The 19471-nt window shown below is 44.6% G+C and overlaps 1 protein-coding gene across 1 annotated transcript in view; it reads left to right on the top strand.

Moving 5' to 3' along the window:
* The first annotated feature begins 602 nt into the window (after window positions 1-602).
* The window catches only part of cldn15b (claudin 15b), a 34057-nt gene continuing 15188 nt past the window's right edge, over window positions 603-19471 (top strand). Inside the window, exon 1 of the mRNA XM_060913132.1 lies at window positions 603-819. Coding sequence (XP_060769115.1) covers window positions 603-819 — 217 coding nt within the window. The remainder of the gene's footprint in view (window positions 820-19471) is intronic.

Below are 19471 nucleotides of genomic sequence, written 5' to 3'. Positions count from 1 at the left end.
CTGCATTTGGGGCCAACTGGAGCTTGTTTATGCTCCTACTGGAACAACCAGACAGAACATAAACTAACAACAGGGCAAGTTAAAGAAGTGCAATTATAATTTAGATTTTTAAAATCACTGTAGCAATATACAGCAGATGTTCCAGATGTTATACAGTGTTAATGTTCCAGGTGTGAACACAACTGCAGAGTTCAGGAGTGATGAAGAAAAACATCTTCCACCAGCTGCCTGTATTATATTTCTGTTTCCCTGAGCTGGGGTAATGCTCTGTGTGTGTGTGTGTGTGTGTGTGTGTGTGTTAATAATTGACAGTGATGGTGATATGAGTGATGCACTCACTCACCCCTCTATCATAGCGCTGGATCAAACACTACTGTGTTACAGTGTGTGTGTGTGTGTGTGTGTGTGTGTGTGTGTGTATGTGTGTGTGGGCAGTAAGCATGGTTTATGGAGTGTGGTGTCATGGTTTATAGTGTGGTGATAACACAACAGTAGTTCATGCAGATCAAGACACACACCCCTACACACACACACACACACACACCCCAGCGTAAACCAATGTGTACAACATTCCTCAGTGTGTATGTGTGTAAGAAGACAAGATGAAAGACACGGTGCAGGTTTGTGGGCTGTGTGCAGGGTTTTTGGGGTGTGTGACTGCCGCCGCCTCGCTGCAGGTCCAAGCCTGGAAAGAGTCGAGCAATGATGGCAGCGCCATCATCACCTCTGATGTATACGAGAACCTGTGGATGTCCTGCGCTGGGGACTCGACTGGCATCTACAACTGCTGGTATTTTCCATCCTTATTCGCCTTACCAGGTGTGACACACACACACACGCACATAATGGTTGTAGAACAATTAGACAATCATGCGAATTTTTTTAAGAAAGCTTTATTATCTTTGAAATCCCAGAAGTTATCTGTTTATCCTAATGCTCAGGAGGTTGTGTGTTCGAATCCCAGCACTGCCTCTCAGCTTTTTCACTTTAAACATGATGTGATGAAGAGAGAAAATGCAGGTCAACAACAAACAAATAGACCCTGAAGCCCTGAGGTTAGGGGACAAGCTGAAGGAGACACTGACGTGTGTTTTAGAAAAGTGAAAGAATAAAGAGTGTTAAAGATCCTCAAAAAGTGAGAAAGGGAAAGTTCTCAAGTTGGGGAACTGACACACACACATTCCCCAAACTCCAGAACAGATTAATTCAAATAACTCACTGTGAGAATTAAAGGTACAGAAGAAATCTCCAGGTACAGCAGAGATCCTCGAGGTGTGATCATGGATTATGGAATTCTGTTCTAATAAAAATAAATACACCTATGATATAAATAATAAAATGCTTAATGCAGGAATAAATATATACTTGAGAGAATAAATAAATAATACTGATATATTATAAATTGTTATTGCGTCCTCATCTTTTTCACAATATCATGGTCATTTCAGGTTGTTTTATAATAACATGTTTGTATTTCAAAATGGCGGCACAGTAGTGTAGTAGTTATCACTGTCGCCTCACAGCAAGAAGGTTCGGGGTTCAAGCCCCGTGGCTGGCGAGGGCCTTTCTGTGTGGAGTTTGCATGTTCTCCGCGTGGGTTTCCTCCGGGTGCTCCGGTTTCCCCCACAGTCCAAAGACATGCAGGTTAGGTTAATTGGTGGCTCTAAATTGACTGTGAGTGTGAATGGTTGTTTGTGTCTCTATGTGTGTGTCAGCCCTGCGATGAGCTGGCAACTTGTCGAGGGTGCACCCTGCCTCTCGCCCATGGTCAGCTGGGATAGGCTCCAGCTTGCCCCCCGCGACCCCGCATGGGATAAGCAGTTACAGATACAGGGTGTCTGCAGGCTTGAACAAGTTCAATTTAAGACTTTTTAAGACCTTTTTAAGACCATAGCAGGTTAAAATTTAAGACTTATGCCGCACAAAAAAATAAAGAAAATTGGGAGAGCCTGAATTACTTTCGAAATAACAAAATTTATTATCATTCACCAATGAACTCATTACATCCCGAGGGTGCGCGCTTGCATTAATGAGGAACTAAGTTGCAGTGGAGCCAAAGACATCCCGCAAATCACTTGAGGATGAGGCATTCGATTCCATACGGTTTGCGTGTTGTAATGTTACAGTTTGCACGGAGTTAGCTGATACACCGTCTCGAGATGTGCTTGGAACTGACAATGGTGAACAAAATTGAGTGATGGCATGCGATTGTTGCAGACTTTTATGGGCAGCCTGGTGCTTCTCCGCTTTCGCGTGCGATTCCGGTGCCTTTACACCCAGGGTGCTGAGTTTGAGTGTTCTTTTGCACAATGTGCAGTACGCCTCAAACGGATTGTTTGGTACACGTTTTAACCAGTCTACGAAATCATTGCGTTCAAGCCAGCAGTCGTTAAACTTGCATTTGCCCATTTTGCTACAAACCATGACAATCGGGCTGTGCGATATGGGAAAAAATGAATATCCCGATACATTTTCTCCATTTCACGATATACGATATATATCTCGATATATTTAAATCTCCTCTAAAGGACCCCATGAAATCTAACTTTTACTCTTTACTGTTTTCACTACAATCCCTACAGATTAAATAACATTCTTGGTTAACTTTACAGGTGGTTTTCAACAAATTTTAAATTTTCATGTTAGTGATTAATCACAATTGAATTGAAATAAGACTATTTTTATTCAACAAAGATGTGGCACAAACTGCAAAAACAATCTTGAAAATTGCAACAAAAGGGGAATACAATACAGAGCTGCTCAGAGCTCAAACCAATAAAGTGCAGCTCGACACTGAGAAAGACATTTAGCCTAAATAAGAAAAGTGCTCTTTCATTAAATTATTTAAAAAATAGATCTCCAAGCTCTTAACCTGACTACTGAGAACCACTGGAACATTCACAAGAGAGAGAGAGAGATTGAGGGAGAGAAGAGAGAGATCTGCAAAACATCATTTCTCTCTTTGCACACTTTTGAACTGAATGTTTTCTGGCTCTGCCTCTCAGATGTGTAGAATTCCGGTATTGCCTTCTCTGTAAAATGTCTGCGACCAGGCAACTCATATTTGGGATCGAGTGTGTTTAGTAATTTTTGGAAGCCTGGTTTTTCCACTATACTAACTGGGATCATGTCTTCGGCAATGACGTTAGTGATTGCATCCGTTATAGCTCTCCATCTCTGACTCGGTTTCTCATATGGGGGGCTTTGGAGAACGAGGCCGCTGGGGTCATTTGTTTAGCTTGTGGGGGGTTTTAGCTCGTGGGCAAGTAGTTCGGAGTTTAAGAGACTCTTCATACTGTACCAGGTGAGTTTTCAGGTGATGGAACATATTTGTCGTGCTGCTGCCTTTTGTGATGACAGGATTTTTTTTGCACACTTTACAAACTGGCATTTGCTGTTCCACGTCCTCCTCGCAATATCCAAAAAAATGCCAGATGACTGACCCCTTACTAGTTCTTTTAGGAACCAATTCGTCCGCTTCCATTTTTAATTTGTCGCTGAAATTGACAGAGCTTACACGGTAGCCTACGCAACACCAGCAATTGCACGAACTGAGTCAGCACTGTAAACTGGAACTAGAAAATCTTCCCGCCGGCAGTGTTGCCAGATACTGCTGATGTTTTCCAGCCCAAAATATGTTCAAAACCCGCTAAAACGCACTTTAAACCGCCCAATCTGGCAACACAACCGAAACTAGAAAATCTTCCCGGAAGTTCCTTTCAGCACCGAGATGCTAACCAATCCCGGGTGACATCTAGGTGCTGAAAGGAACTTCCGGGAAGATTTTCTACGTGCAGAATAATTCTGCACGTAACCTAGGTCTTAAATTACCCAAATGAGATTTTAGACCAACAGTGCAAAATATCTCTGTATTTTAGACTTTTTTAGGCCTAAAATTGAAAATGTGTAATTTTAGACTTTTTTAGACTTTTTTAGACTCCGCGGACACCCTGCAGATAAAAGAACAACAACAACAACAACAACATTTATTTCATGACACATTCACTTCATTATTACACATATATTGTATTTCATAATGATGTATTTATTTCAAAACTACATTTATTTCATAATGACACATTTACTTCAGAAGGTTACATTTACTTAATTACTTTATATTTATTTCATAATGCCACATTCCTTGATTGATCTTTTGCTCTTGATCACTTTGCTGGTCACTCAGTGGGTTTCTACGACCTGCGAATAAATTGTGAGGTGAAGCTCTGCTTGCTTCCAGAGAGATGGAACAACATGGTGGACCTCAGTGAACTTTGAAATTTGATCCCTTCCTTCTTTAGTTGATCAAATAACTAGACAAAATTTATCAGCTGATGCTATTTTCAAGATTTGTAAAACTTGTAGTTTTGTGAGAACGCTCAGGTGCAGCAGCAGCTGGTATAAACTTCCTGCCTTGCAAAGAAAAAAAAAATCACAATTTCATTTTTATCTCCACATCAGATTATCTGTTGTAATAAAAATACACAGAATGTTGTGAAGTGTCAGTCAGCAGTCATGTTACACACTCTGCCTCAGTCTGAGGGACAACAAACACGGCGCGTTTCCCTAAAATGTGTTTGGAGGAGAAACTGAAGCTAATAGAGTTCACACATTTTATGTACTTTATTTGATCCCACATTACAAGTTAAATTTCATTTAGGAATCAAATTTTCTGAATGATCCGACAGATTAAGACAATACAGCACATTGCTATGGATTTTACAACTTCAAGGATATAGAAAACATCTTTTCCAAATAAACATACTCCCTATAATTGCTGAGATTGAACAGTACTTTGCCAACTGTTTGGCCCTTATTTTAGATAGCCCCCCAATACAGAGTCCACGGACCACCAGTCTATGTACATGACATAGACTACCAAACACTAGCACAATGATCTGGCATTTGTACCCAAGGTTCTCAATTGCAAATATCAATGACTGGTATTTTAGAATCTTAGAGCAGTAAGAATCCTCCATAAACAAGTCAAATGAACATGATACCTCAAATATTTTAACTAATTTGCTATTCTTAGAGATAATAACCATATCTGGTGTGTTAGCAATTCCTGAAAAAGTGTTTACAGGTGAGTTAAACCATTCAGACTGTACAGTAGTATGTTTAAAAATCTGCTCATCAGCCACACAGGGGATCTGAGCAGCAATGAGGTCCACAAGTCTGTCGTGTCTGGCAGTATATAATCCTTTAAATGATGGACAGCTGTTCATGATATGGGCTATTGACTCCAGGTGTTGAGGGGGGTCATGCAGCATGCAGAGGGGTGAATAGAAGGAGGGAAACCAGAGTGATAAGTTGTACTTTGTGGGGAGAACCTGCAGATGTGCTTTTACACAGAAAATAAGAATCTCCTCACTGATGGTGGCAGTACTATAGATGGTATGTGACACAGAGTGGTCCGCACAGGGCAGTTTCGCCAACTTTCCTTGGAGTTTTAAATTAGACCAATACTCCATATTTTGGGCTCTTTGAATAGTCTGGAGAGTCTGCCTTGATGTTGTAGGTTGGAGCAGGTGAACAATGTTGTTATGATACAGCTTCCACGGTAACAAGTGCGTCCTCCACCACTGCATCAGAGACCTCTACAGGTTGGAAGTGGGAGGTCCACTTTAGTTCAGTACCTGTCCTCCTGCATAGGTCATTTAAATCTGGCCAGTCTGATGACACACCAAATCCCTGTGCCCGTCCATCCAGCTTCTCGTTGGCTTTCCTTTTAAAGCCCAGGAAGCTGTCCTCCCCACCACATGTGTGTAGCACCCTCTGTTTTTTAAAGTCCAGCAATAAGGATGCTCTAGCCATCTGCCTCATGCTGGTATCATCACAATTCAACATGTTGGTGAGGTGAGACTGTCTTGTGGCTGTGTACTCCCACATGCAGTTTGGAACTCCAAGCCCCCCGTCCTGTCTTTTCTGAAAAATAAAACATCTTGTGGAGTGTGTATTGAGACAAAACCATTTCCTAATCACCTGGATGGTTTTATTGTCCATTTCACACAACACATTTTGTGGGATATGAACATTCGCAAAAAGATGTTGGATTTTAGAAAAAGCTGTCTCATATTGCTTGCAGTTTAAAAATCACATGAAGACATGCTGCATCAATGAGGTCCAGTCTGGTCATAAACTGATGTGCCATGTCATTCACTTGTTGATTCCATTCTCCAGCAATGTTAAATTTATGGCCCAGATAATTATAGGTCTCATGTCTGGCATACACTCTGAGTGGCTGGTCTAAGATGTTAAAAGAGGGGGGCTGGTCAGCCTTTGATCTATACCAGCGATTGCCACCACTCCTCCTCTCATAGAAAACTGCACATTTACTGTGCTTTACTTGTAGGCCAGACCATGCCAGGAATTTATCAGTGCATGACAACATGGAGGGGTGTGGTTGGGAGGAACGGCCTCCCCGATCTGAACCCAAGTGGTGTTTTGTTATTGGATGTCTGTGAAGATTCTCAGTCATCCAGGTCATAGTAAACTGTGGGTGGTAAAAGAGAGCAACTGGACTTGCTTGAAGATTCTTGAAGACGTTTCACCTCTCATCCGAAAGACTTCCTCAGTTCTGTCTGACTGGTAGGGAGCATCAGGTATTTATCCTCTCATGGATGAAAAGCTCATCTAAGGTGTCATTGAGTCATCCTGTTGGTGTGGGTCACTGGGGGCTGTTGTGAACAGCCTCGAGAGTCATTAGGATGATCAATGGATTGCCCGTTAGGGTGGTCAATGGAATGCTGATTCTCTCTGTCCTCCTGTGAGTCACTGAAAACAGCTGGGTTTTGGTGTGCATTCAGTTGTCTGGGAAGTGTGCCAAGGACTGCATTGTAGGTGGCTGATAAATCAAATCAAATCAAATCAAGTTTATTTGTACAGCGCTTTTAACAATAAACATTGTCGCAAAGCAGCTTTACAGAATTTGAACGACTTAAAACATGAGCTAATTTTATCCCTAATCTATCCCCAATGAGCAAGCCTGTGGCGACGGTGGCAAGGAAAAACTCCCTCAGACGACATGAGGAAGAAACCTCGAGAGGAACCAGACTCAAAAGGGAACCCATCCTCATTTGGGCAACAACAGACAGCCTGACTATAATATTAACAGTTTTAACAGGTATAACCCTCAACTGTCCTCATGGGGCCGTCCTTCACAGGAGCGGTGCGATAAAACTCCGACCAGACACAGGGCACCAGGATGGATCAAGCAGGTCCGAGGGGCAGAAGAGGCCAGCATCTCAATCCCAGGATCAACATGTAACTCAGAGGGACAGATGGGGGGGGGGGGGGAGAGAGAGAGAGAGAAAGAAAACACGTTGTTAGGTATGCCCTAAAAATGACAAGTATTAAATCTGTGTGGTAGGCTCGCAGAGACGAGAGTCTTTACATCAGGCATGACGCACAATGGCATGTTAATATGGTAAAAAATATATCATGACCTGCTCTGGCTGGATGCTTGATTGGGTGATGGGAGCACACTCCTCAGCAATGATGAGATGCAGATGGGACCCTTAGGCCTGGCCAAGACAATTCAGTTACATTTCACCGGGTCTGGGACATGCGACAGAATGTCTGACGGCCGATTCCCTGCAGGCTACGATAGCCAGTCGAGGTCCCCACTGTCTCCACCAAAAGATTTCCTGTTGACTCCATGTAACTCAGAGGGACAGATTTGGGGGGGGGGGGGGAGAGAAAGAAAACACAGGTGGTTAGGTATGCCCAATGTCACCTGAATAAGTAGGAACAGATAAATGATGATAAATGATGTCTTAGACCCCCACCTCTGTTCAGTGATGGCCATTCCAGGTTGACAAAAATGGCTTCTTTAACTCCTCGCTCATACCAACGATCCTCTCTGGCTAAAATGCATATGTTGCAATCCTGAAATGAGTGTCCTTTGTTGTTAAGATGAAGGTAGACAGCAGAGTCCTGGCCTGAGGAACTGGCTCTCCTGTGTTGAGCCATGCGCCTGTGAAGCGGTTGCTTTGTTTCACCAATATACGAGTCTGTACATTCCTCACTGCACTGAATTGCATACACTACGTTGTCCTGTTTGTGTCTGGGTATTCTGTCCTTAGGGTGGACCAGTTTCTGCTTCAAGGTGTTACTGGGTCTGAAATGTACCGGAATGTTGTGTTTGTAGAAGATCCTCCTGAGTTTCTCAGATAGACCAGAAATGTAGGGAATGACAATGTTCTTGCGTTTGTTCCTGTTATCCTCCTTGTCCGTTCTGTTCCTTTTTCTGCTCTTGAGGAAAGACCAGTTGGTATACCCGCAGGTCTGAAGTGCTTTCTTGATGTGATTCTGCTCCTTCTCTTTTCCCTCTATTGTTGTAGGGATGTTCTGATCCCTGTGTTGCAAGGTCCTAATGACCCCCAATTTGTGTTCGAGTGGGTGGTGAGAGTCAAAGAGTAGGTACTGGTCTGTGTGTGTGGGTTTCCGGTAGACCTCGATGCTCAGGCTTCTGTCTTGTCTAATGTGTACATCACAATCCAAGAAGGCTAGGTGTTTGGCAGTTGATGTTAATATCCACTGCATTGATGTGCTTAGAGAAGGCTTCCACCTCATGGGTTTTGATTTTAACCCAGGTGTCATCCACATATCTAAACCAGAGAAAGATGTTCTATCCAAGGGACTTAACTTTGCAATTTCACCAGAGCGGATACCAGTGGTAGACCTCATCACAGCCACAGAGTCAGCCATCAGAAACAACAATCTGACCAACACAGAGGCAGAACAATTTAGGCTGAAGATATCAGCTGCTCTGTCCAGTGCGAAAGCACCCCCCTCCAACCTCACCATCCAAGAAAGGAGGGCTCTTATGGCCCTTTTCCACTACCCTTTTTCAGCTCACTTCAGCTTGCTTCAGCTCACTTCAGCCCAACACGGCTCGCATTTCTACTACCTTAGAGCAGCACGACTCAGCTCGCTTCAGCCCTGCTTAGCACCCAAAACTCGCATGGTTTTGGAGTAGGGCTGAAGCAAGCCAAACCGAGCCGAGTGGGGCTAGGGGCATGAGCAGACACTCCCCTGTGCACTGATTGGTGAGGATGAGTGTCCTCACATGCCCACACATGCCCCGCGAGCACGCTGGGATCTGTAAACACCATAAACCCAGAAGAAGAAGAATTACGAATTACGAGAATTTCTGAAGCCTTATGTGCCTCACCTCATCTATACGCTCTTGCCAGTATCTGTTGGCGTTGTCGGTGACAACAAGCCACAGCACCAAGACCAGCAACACTAACGACTCCATGTTTATTGTTTACTATCCAGGTCGTGAGACTACCGCTTAAAAGATCACTGATGTCACTGTTTGCGCCGCCTAATGACATAACGTGATGTCCACCCACTTTCGCTAACTCCACCCAATGTGTCCACCCACTTCCAGCCAGCACGGTTCAGCGCGGTTGTAGTCAAAATGCAACTCCAACAGCCCCACTCAGCTTGACTCAGCCCAACTCAGCACGGCACGGCTCAGCCCAACTCAGCCGCATTGGTAGTGGAAAAGCAGCATTACATTGCTTCAAAGAGACCGGAACATCACCTTCCTTCCTGCTGACAAAGGGAGATGCACAGTGTTGCTAAACACAGCAGACTACCACTCCAGGATGACCAGTCTCCTCAGCGACACTACCACCTATGAAACTTCAAAGAGGGACCCCACAAGTTGTTACAAAAAGAAAGTTGTTAGCTGCCTGCAACAACTAGAAAAGGACCAAGCCATCAACCGATCTCTGTACTACAGATTGTACCCGGGGAAGCCGTTCCTCTCATATATGGACTCCCCAAGATTCACAAGGAAGGAGCTCCACTCAGACCTATCATCAGCAGTATAAACTCTGTTACTTACAACATTGCCAAACACCTAGCCACCATCCAAGCTCCTCTCATTGGGAATACACCACATCACGTCAAAAACTCCCAAGATTTTGCTACTAAAGTTGCAGACCTCAAACTAGACTCAGATGAAACCATGGTTTCCTACGATGTCACTTCTCTGTTCACCTGCATTCCCACCACAGAAGCTGTTGAATCTGTTAGAAAATGACTCCTTCAAGACAGCACCTTATTGGATAGAACAAACCTCACCGCGGACCAGATTTGCACCCTGCTTGACCTCTGCCTGACTACCACTTATTTCCAGTTTAATGAAATTTTCTACAGACAGAAACATGGATGCGCCATGGGCTCACCGGTATCCCCTATTGTGGCCAATCTTTACATGGAGGAAGTAGAACATAAAGCTTTGACCACTTTTTCAGGAGTTGCTCCCAGCCACATGTTCAGATATGTGGATGACACCTGGGTTAACCCTTTGGTGACTGACCCCTTGAAAATCGTTCCTCCAGGAACGATGACGTTTCAGTTGTCAAGACAACGGAAAAACTAAAATACAAGAGCATTTTGTTTTGTGCACAAGAGCATTGTGACGTATCTTTCTGTTTTGTATTTTAGTTTTTCCATTGTCTTGACAACTGAAACATCATCGTTCCTGGAGGAACGATTTTCAAGGGGTCAGTCACCAAAGGGTTAAAATCAAAACCCATGAGGTGGAAGCCTTCTCTAAGCACATCAATGCAGTGAATATTAACATCAACTTCACTTGGGAGGACATCAGTGGGAATAATCTAGCCTTCTTGGATTGTGATGTACACATTAGACAAGACAGAAGCCTGAGCATCAAGGTCTACCGGAAACCCACACACACAGACCAGTACCTACTCTTTGACTCTCACCACCCACTCGAACACAAATTGGGGGTCATTAGGACCTTGCAACACAGGGCTCAGAACATCCCTACAACGATAGAGGGAAAAGAGAAGGAGCAGAATCACATCAAGAAAGCACTTCAGAACTGCGGGTATACCAACTGGTCTTTCCTCAAGAGCAGAAAAAGGAACAGAATGGACAAGGAGGATAACAGGAACAAACGCAAGAACATTGTCATTCCCTACGTTTCTGGTCTATCTGAGAAACTCAGGAGGATCTTCTACAAACACAACATTCCGGTACATTTCAGACCCAGTAACACCCTGAAGCAGAAACTGGTCCACCCTAAGGACAGAATACCCAGACACAAACAGGACAACGTTGTGTATGCCATTCAGTGCAGTGAGGAATGCACGGACTCGTATATTGGTGAAACAAAGCAACCGCTTCACAGGTGCATGGCTCAACACAGGAGAGCCAGTTCCTCAGGCCAGGACTCTGCTGTCTACCTTCATCTTAACAACAAAGGACACTCATTTCAGGATTGCAACATACGCATTTTAGCCAGAGAGGATCGTTGGTATGAGCGAGGAGTTAAAGAAGCCATTTTTGTCAACCTGGAATGGCCATCACTGAACAGAGGTGGGGGTCTAAGACATCATTTATCAGCCACCTACAATGCAGTCCTTGGCACACTTCCCAGACAACTGAATGCACACCAAAACCCAGCTGTTTTCAGTGACTCACAGGAGGACAGAGAGAATCAGCATTCCACTGACCACCCTAACGGGCAATCCATTGATCATCCTAACGGCTCTCGAGGCCGTTCACAACCAGCCCCCAATGACCCACACCAACAGGATGACTCAATGACACCTTAGATGAGCTTTTCATCCATGAGAGGATAAATACCTGATACTCCCTACCAGTCAGACAGAACTGAAGAAGCCTTTCGAATGAGAGGTGAAACGTCTTCAAGAATCTTCAAGCAAGTCCAGTTGCTCTCTTTTACCGCCCACAGTTTTGTTATTGGACTTCTGTGCTAGTCATGGTTTGTCCATAACAAACACCATGTTCGAGCATAGGGGTAACATGTTTTTAATCATCCCGTCATCTTGAGATGCGACAACCACATCATCAGCATAGCCCTGGACTGGGTTAGGTGACAGGACTTGGGGTGGAGCATGTGCACAGAGCCATTTTAGCCATTGATTTATTGCAGTGATGAAATTTAGAGCACTCCATGGACAGCCAGTTTTGATTCCTATTTCAAGTGATATTGGTCTGGTGAGATCTTTTCCACAAATTACTTGTAAGAAGGAATCACTATATACAGGGGTTAAATTGGGATTGGTTATGTGGGGGGGCTCTGCCTCGTTCCCGCCCCTGCCCCCGCCGCCCTGCCCCAATATACTTTTTGGAAAATAACCCTCTAATTTGATAACCATATCATATTGCACAGAGATATACACCTTATCTGTGTGTTGTAGGCCTATGTGTGTCTTGTAGTGCCCCCCTACACATTATGGCAGTTTGAATGTAGATTGGTTGGCCAATGTAACAGATTGTACAGGTTGTTGTACATTGGTTTGAAGGAAATGATTAGTGGGGGGTCTGGGGGTCCTCCCCCAGAAGTTTTTTATTATCATACATGTTATTTGCTGAATTCTGGTGCATTTTAATAAGTTGTTAGCTGACTTTACAGAGGTAGGTTGAGCAATATCATGTTAAATCTTGTCACATGCCTACAGGTGAAAAATGTGAAGGAGAAATGTTCAGTGAGAAAATTTGAAGGCTTGCACAATCTTAAACCAAAACAGTTGATTTATTTTGGAGGATAAATGTTAAATATGCCAAAACACTGTCAGTCAAATTGTCAATCAAATATATTCATGCAGTGAATGCAACCAAATACAAACAACACTATAACATTGGAAGCATTTATTATTATTGTTATTATTATGTATTCAATTATTTATTTGGCATGTGGTGCTTTTTGTATTGTCTAGAACATACATAAGATGAGCATATTATAGCAGCAAAATAGAAGCACAATCATTTGAATGCAGCAAAAGTTTTGCTAAACACATACTGTCTAAAAATAAAAACACAACATATTTAGATCAGTATTATTTTTTCCCCTCTTCAGTATTATTTGATATTTTGTTTTTAATAATAAAAAATATGATAATGACCTCTGATGGATTAGGATCGTATGCAGGTAAAAGGGGAGACGGTGTACGGAGAAAATTATAAACAAGTCACAACGCTGAAACACAAGCCCAAAAACCCGCAAACCACGACTTCTGATTTTTTTTTAAAGCGAGCTCACAAAAAAAGAAACCCCAAAGTCGCTTATAAAAAGCGGAATTGGCAACCCACGCAGTGTTCCAGAAACCAGAATCTCTGATCGCAAGTTCTGTTCTAAATAGCTTTGACAGGTCATCTTGTTATCAGGAAAACTATGATCTATCTCATAAAAGTCATGGGTTTATTGATTAATAAAATGATATTTAATTATTCAGAACTGAAAATCGTGAAAAGGGTTTGTTGCTTTTGATGTGTGCATGATCATATGCCATCCGCTCCGAGCTTATGTGCCGGGGCTCAGCCCCGGACAGCCCCGGCCCAATTTAACCCCTGACTATATACATCTTTTATTATTTCCACATAGAGAAACTGAAGCTGATAGATTTCACACACACACACACACACACACACACACACACACACACACACAAAATTCAAAATACAAACTACACAAAAGGTCAGATAACAGAACCATATGTCAAGTGTGTGTGTGTGTGTGTGTGTGTGTGTGTGTGTGTTTTAATGAAAAGGATAGAGCTGTTTCCTGTGTTTGGAATTTGGAGTAAACTGGCATGAAGCCAGATTAGCATTCTGAACCTGAAACACTAAAAAAACTGAAACAAACAAACAAACAAAAACACAAAAAATTTATATTATATTGATCATAACTTCCTATCTGCATTTAAGAGAGAGAAATTTTGTTTGTGTGTGTGTGTGTGTGTGTGTGTAATACATTGCCCCAATAATTATATTTATCATTTAAATTAATTTTACTCCGTTTTGATTGGCTGAGTTAACTGTAAATATCTGTCTACAAATAACGCTCTGCTCATGCGCAGTGACTTCACACTTTTGTCAACATGGATCAATTTCTTTGTTATCATTTGACTTGTCATGCAAACTTTATAATCAGTATTTAAAAAAAGGAATTTGAATGATAAAAATGATTGAACTCGGTTTTCACAAAATATCGTGATTTGTTCGTATCTGCCTTCAGCATCGACAAATAATTGCTGCTCGCCACCAAGAAATCATGCTATTTTGTTCAGCCTCGTCCAATAATTTATAATTATTATTATTATTATTATTACATCAAACAGACCTAGTGATGTAATGAATTGTGTGGTTCAGTTCATGTATCAGTTCCTTCAGAAGGACTTCGGCAGTCTCAGGCTGGTGTTACCACAGTCTTTGGGTCGTGGTGATGGAGTTCAGAAATATTCTCTCAGTCCTGCAATAAAGCAGGTTAAAGCTTCAACCTGAAAAGAACGTGGTTTATACATATAACAATTGCATTTGTTGCTGTAGCTTTGGCCTGAATGTGTGAACAGCCAGTGATCTTCTCTAACTCTGCCTACTGGTGTTGACTGACAGATTACAACAGAATGAAATAAATGGTCATTATTCAATAAAAGTAGTCTTTTAAAAAATAATAAAATCAGTTTAGTAATGAAACCTGTAATTAGGAAATAAAAATAAACAGAAATATGATGGTGATATTTGTGAAAATGAGAATAATGAAACAATTTTTAATTGTAATGATCTCAGTATTACTACTACTACTACTACTACTACTAAGTTAAATTTATATAGCGCCTTTCAAAAAACCCAAGGACGCTTTACAATTATAGACAAGGAAAGAAAAATAAATAAATAAAAAGATGATCAATAAATAAATAAATAAATAAATAGTAAAAAGTCCACCAAGTAGGGGTCAGGATGTAATTCCCGTGGTGTAGTAGCCACAGTCCCACCAAAAGGCGCACGAAAACAAGTCCCACATCTCCAGCACCGCCGCCGTGACGCCGTCAGCAACATCAGTCGAACACCACGCCGTGGATCCACAAAGCGAGCAGAGAAGCTCCGCCACACAGAGCGCTGGTGTGTCCCAAACCGTCTGCACAGCCGCCACGACACCACCGAACAACATCGCTCGGAACATCACGCCAAGCGTTAAAGCGCAGAGCGCTGGACAACCATGATGTAAAATGAGCAATGAGCTCACTGCAGTCCACAGCTGGGAGTGCAGGCATCACCCACTGCGAACCAAGGCCTGGAGGGAACCAACGCCCAAAACTGGGTCCGGAGCTACACCACAACCGGCGGACAAAACACTCAAACATCAAACTACACAAACACACAGAAAAAAAAATAGAAAAAGAAATAAAAATAAAATAAAAAAGCTCTGGTGAGAAGCGGCAGCCAGAACGCGCACGACGTACTCTCAACTGGAAACGGAAACAACTTGTTACTGACTCATTTATATATTTATTGCTGCATTTCTTATTTTATTATAAATACCATAAGCATATTTGTTTATTTTAATTTTGACTGCAATAGTATTCCATGTTTCTCTGTCAGAGTTCACACTGATAAAGGTTTAGTTTTGCAGCTTCTCCTCAGTGTGGTGAAGAATGTGAGTGAGATCTTTCAGAGTGCTGTGAGCTCTGAGGTGAAGATGATGATGATGAAGGTTGATGAAGGTACAATGTTCTTAGTGACTCTTGGACACATCAGCAGGGTTTAGTGATCACTTCTGAACACTGTACAAATACTGAACTTTAAATAAAATGAGATGTTGTAGTGGAGTGTTCCTGTTCCTGCAGAATGATCACCTTTCACCTCACTGCGCTGGTCCTGACTCTGACAGAACCAAACACTGCAGGAAACAGAAGCATTAATTACAGCACAGTTATAAACACCATTTTATGTTCATCATCATCTGTTCACTGAAGCATTTATTTTTGTTTTGTGACTCATCAGCCCCTCCTTGAATTGCCACCTTAACGTGGTGGAGGGGTTTGAGTGCCTCAGGGATTCTAGGAGCTATGTTGTCAGGGCATTTGCCCCTGGTAGGGTCTCCCAAGGCAAACAGGTCCTAGATGAGAGATCAGACAATGACCCTTATGAAAGGAAAAACAGGTATCTGAGTACCCTCGCCTGGACCAGGGATACCGGGGCCCCACCCTGGAACCAGGCCTGGGGGAGGGGCTTGTCGGTGAACGCCTGGTGGCCGGGCCTATGTCCGTGGGTCCCGGCCGGGCCCAGCCTGAATGAGCAACACAGAACCACTTTCCTGTGGACCCACCACCTGCAGGAAGTGCCGTAAGGGTTTGGTGCACTGTGGATCGGGTGGCAGCCAAAGGCAGAGGCCCTGGCATACTGATCCCCGGCTGACAAAACTGGCTTTTGAGACATGGAATGTCACCTCTCTGGTGGGAAAGGAGCCTGAGCTTGTGCATGAGGTTGAGCGGTACTGACTAGATATAGTTGGGCTCACCTCTACACATAGCTTGGGCTCTGGAACCAATTTCCTGGAGGGTGGTTGGACTCTCTTCTATGCTGGAGTTGCCAAGGGTGAGCGGCACCTGGCAGGGTTGGGGCTATTGGTAGCCCCCCAGTTTGGCGTGCTAACATCGGAGTTCTCCCCAGTGAATGAGAGGGTCATTTCCCTGTGCCTTCGGGTCGGGGAACAGTCTCTGACTGTCATTTGTACTTATGTGCCAAATGGCAGTTCAGAGTAGCCAGCCTTCTTGGAGTCCTTGAGTGGGGTGCTAGACAGTGCACCACAAGGGAACTCCATTGTTTTACTGGGGGACTTCAATGCTCATGTGGGCAATGATGGTGAGATCTGGAGGGGTGTGATTGGGAGGAACGGCCTGCCCGATCTGAACCAAGTGATGTTCAGTTGTTGGACTTCTGTGCCATGCACGGTTTGGCCATCACAAACACCATGTTTGAGCATAAGGGTGTCCATAAGTGCACGTGGCACAAGGACACCCTAGGCCATAGATCGATGATTGACTTTGTAGTCATTTCATCTGATCTACGACCGTATGTCTTGGACACTTGGGTGAAGAGAGGAGCAGAGCTGTCAACTGATCACTACCTGGTGGCGAGCTGGATCAGATGGTGGGGGAGAAGGCTGGACAGACCTGGTAGGCCCAAACGTGTAGTGAGGATATGCTGGGAATGTCTGGCGGAGGCTCCCGTCTGTTAGATCTTCAACTGCCACATCCAGCAGAGCTTCAACTGCATACCAGGGGAGGCTGGGGACATTGAGTCTGAGTGGACCATGTTCTGCTCATCCATTGCTGAGACGGCTGTGCAGAGCTGTGGCTGCAAAGTTGTTGGTGCCTGTTGTGGCAGTAATCCCTGAACCCGGTGGTGGACACCTGTGGTGAGGGGAGCCGTCAAGCTGAAGAAGGAGTCCTATCGGGCTTGCTTAGCCTGTGGGTCTCCAGAGGCAGCTGACAGATACCAATGGGCCAAGCGGAACGTGGCTCTGGCAGTCACTGAAGCAAAAACTTGGGTGTGGGAGGAGTTTGGTGAGGCCATGGAAAGTGACTTTCAGTCGGCCTCAAAGAGGTTCTGGCAAACCATCCGGCGGCTCAGGAAGGGGAAGCAGTGCTCTGTCCCTACTGTTTACAGCGAGGATGGAGTGCTGTTGACCTCAACTGGGGACATTGTCCGACGATGGAATGAATACTTTCAGGATCTCCTCAATCCCACCTTCATGTTGTCCGAGGAGGACGCAGAGTCTGAGGGTGCTTGGGAGGACTTGCCCATCACAGGGGCTGAGGTTGCCAAGGTGGTTAAAAAGCTCCTCGGTGGCCGGGCTCTGGGGGTGGATGAGGTTCGTCCTGAGTTCCTGAAGGCACTGGATGTTGTTGGGCCGTCTTGGCTAACACGCCTCTTCAACATTGCATGGAAGTTGGGGACAGTGCCTCTGGATTGGCAGACTGGGGTGGTGGTCCCCCTTTTTAAAACGGGGGACTGGAGAGTGTGTTACAACTATGTGATCACACTTCTCAACCTCCCTGGGAAAGCCTATGCTGGGGTGCTGGAGAGGAGAGTCTGGTCGATAGTCAAACCTCAGATTCAGGAGGAACAATGTGGTTTTCATCCTGGTCGTGGAACACTGGACCAGCTCTTTACCCTTGCAAGGGTACTGGAGGGTGCATGGGAGTTTGCCCAACTGGTCTACATGTGTTTTGTGGACCTGGAGAAGGCTTACGACCATGTCCCTCATGGTGCCCTGTGGAGGGTGCTTCGGGAGTATGGGGTTCAGGGCCCACTACTGCGGGCCATTCAGACCCTGTATGACTGGAGCAGGAGTTTGGTTCACATTGCTGGCAGTAAGCTGGACTCGTTCCCAGTGCATGTGGGACTCCGCCAGGGCTGCCCTTTGTCACCGGTTCTGTTCATAACTTTTATGGACAGAATTTCTAGGCACAGCCCAGGGGCGGAGGGTGTCCAGTTTGGTGGCAGCAGGATCACGTCTCGGATGATATGGTCCTGTTGGCTTCATCAACCTGCGACTTACAGCATGTGCTGGAATGGTTTGCAGCCGAGTGCGAAGCGGCTGGGATGATGATCTGCACCTCCAAGTCCATGGCCATGGCGCTCAGCCAGAAACGAGTGGAGTGCCTACTCCGGGTCAAGGGGGAGTTGCTACCTAAAGTGGAGGAGTTTAAGTATCTCGGGGTTTTATTCACGAGTGAGGGTAAGGGGGAGCGGGAGTTGGACAGACGGATCGGGGCAGCGTCAGCAGTGATGCGGATGCTAAACCAGTCTGTTGTGGTGAAGAGAGAGCTGAGCCAAAAGGCAAAGCGTTCAATTTACTGGTCCATCTACATTCCCACTCTCACCTATGGTCATGAGCTATGGGTAGTGACCAAAAGAATGAGATCGCAGATACAGGCAGTATAAATGAGTTTTCTCCACAGGGTGGCTGGGCTCTCCTTTAGAGACAGGGTGAGAAGCTTGGTCATTCGGGAGAGACTCAGAGTAGAACCGCTACTCCTCCACATCGAAAGGAGTCAGTTGAGGCGGTTTGGGCACCTTGTAAGGATGTCCCCTAGATGCCTCCCACGGGAGGTTTTTGGGGCATGCCTTACCGGGAGGAGACCCTGGGGCAGACCCAGGACACGCTGGAGAGATTACATCTCTCAGCTGGCCTGGGAACGCCTCGGTATTCCCCCAGAAGAGCTGGTGGAGGTGGCCGGGGAGAAGGAAGTCTGGGCTCCTCTGCTTAGGCTGCTACCCCTGTGACCCGGATCCAGATAAGCGGTAGAAGATGGATGGATGGATGGATGGATGGATTGTGACTCATCAACTTCATTAACCTAATTACTCAATCAGAATCTCATCCATGGCAGTCACACACTTCCTGTTGATATTTTTACTGGAGATTTTCCCATCATGATTATCAGCCCACAGCTGAAAACACTCTGCTGCAGTGAACATAGACGAACTGAGAAACCAAACACAGCATGAGGCTGAAAAAAGTGGAATACTGGCAAAAAACCAAGACGACACAGAGACATCACATGGTACAGCTGGGATCCCCCCCCACACACACACACACCCAGCCACACACCCCACCCCCACTCTTGAACCTTTCCATGTTTTGTCATGGAACTGTAAAGGACTGAACCGG

This window comes from Neoarius graeffei, chromosome 28 (genome assembly GCF_027579695.1).
Source record: "Neoarius graeffei isolate fNeoGra1 chromosome 28, fNeoGra1.pri, whole genome shotgun sequence".
In the NCBI taxonomy this organism is placed as follows: Eukaryota; Metazoa; Chordata; class Actinopteri; order Siluriformes; family Ariidae; genus Neoarius; species Neoarius graeffei.
This window is presented reverse-complemented; position numbering and strand designations above follow the sequence as displayed.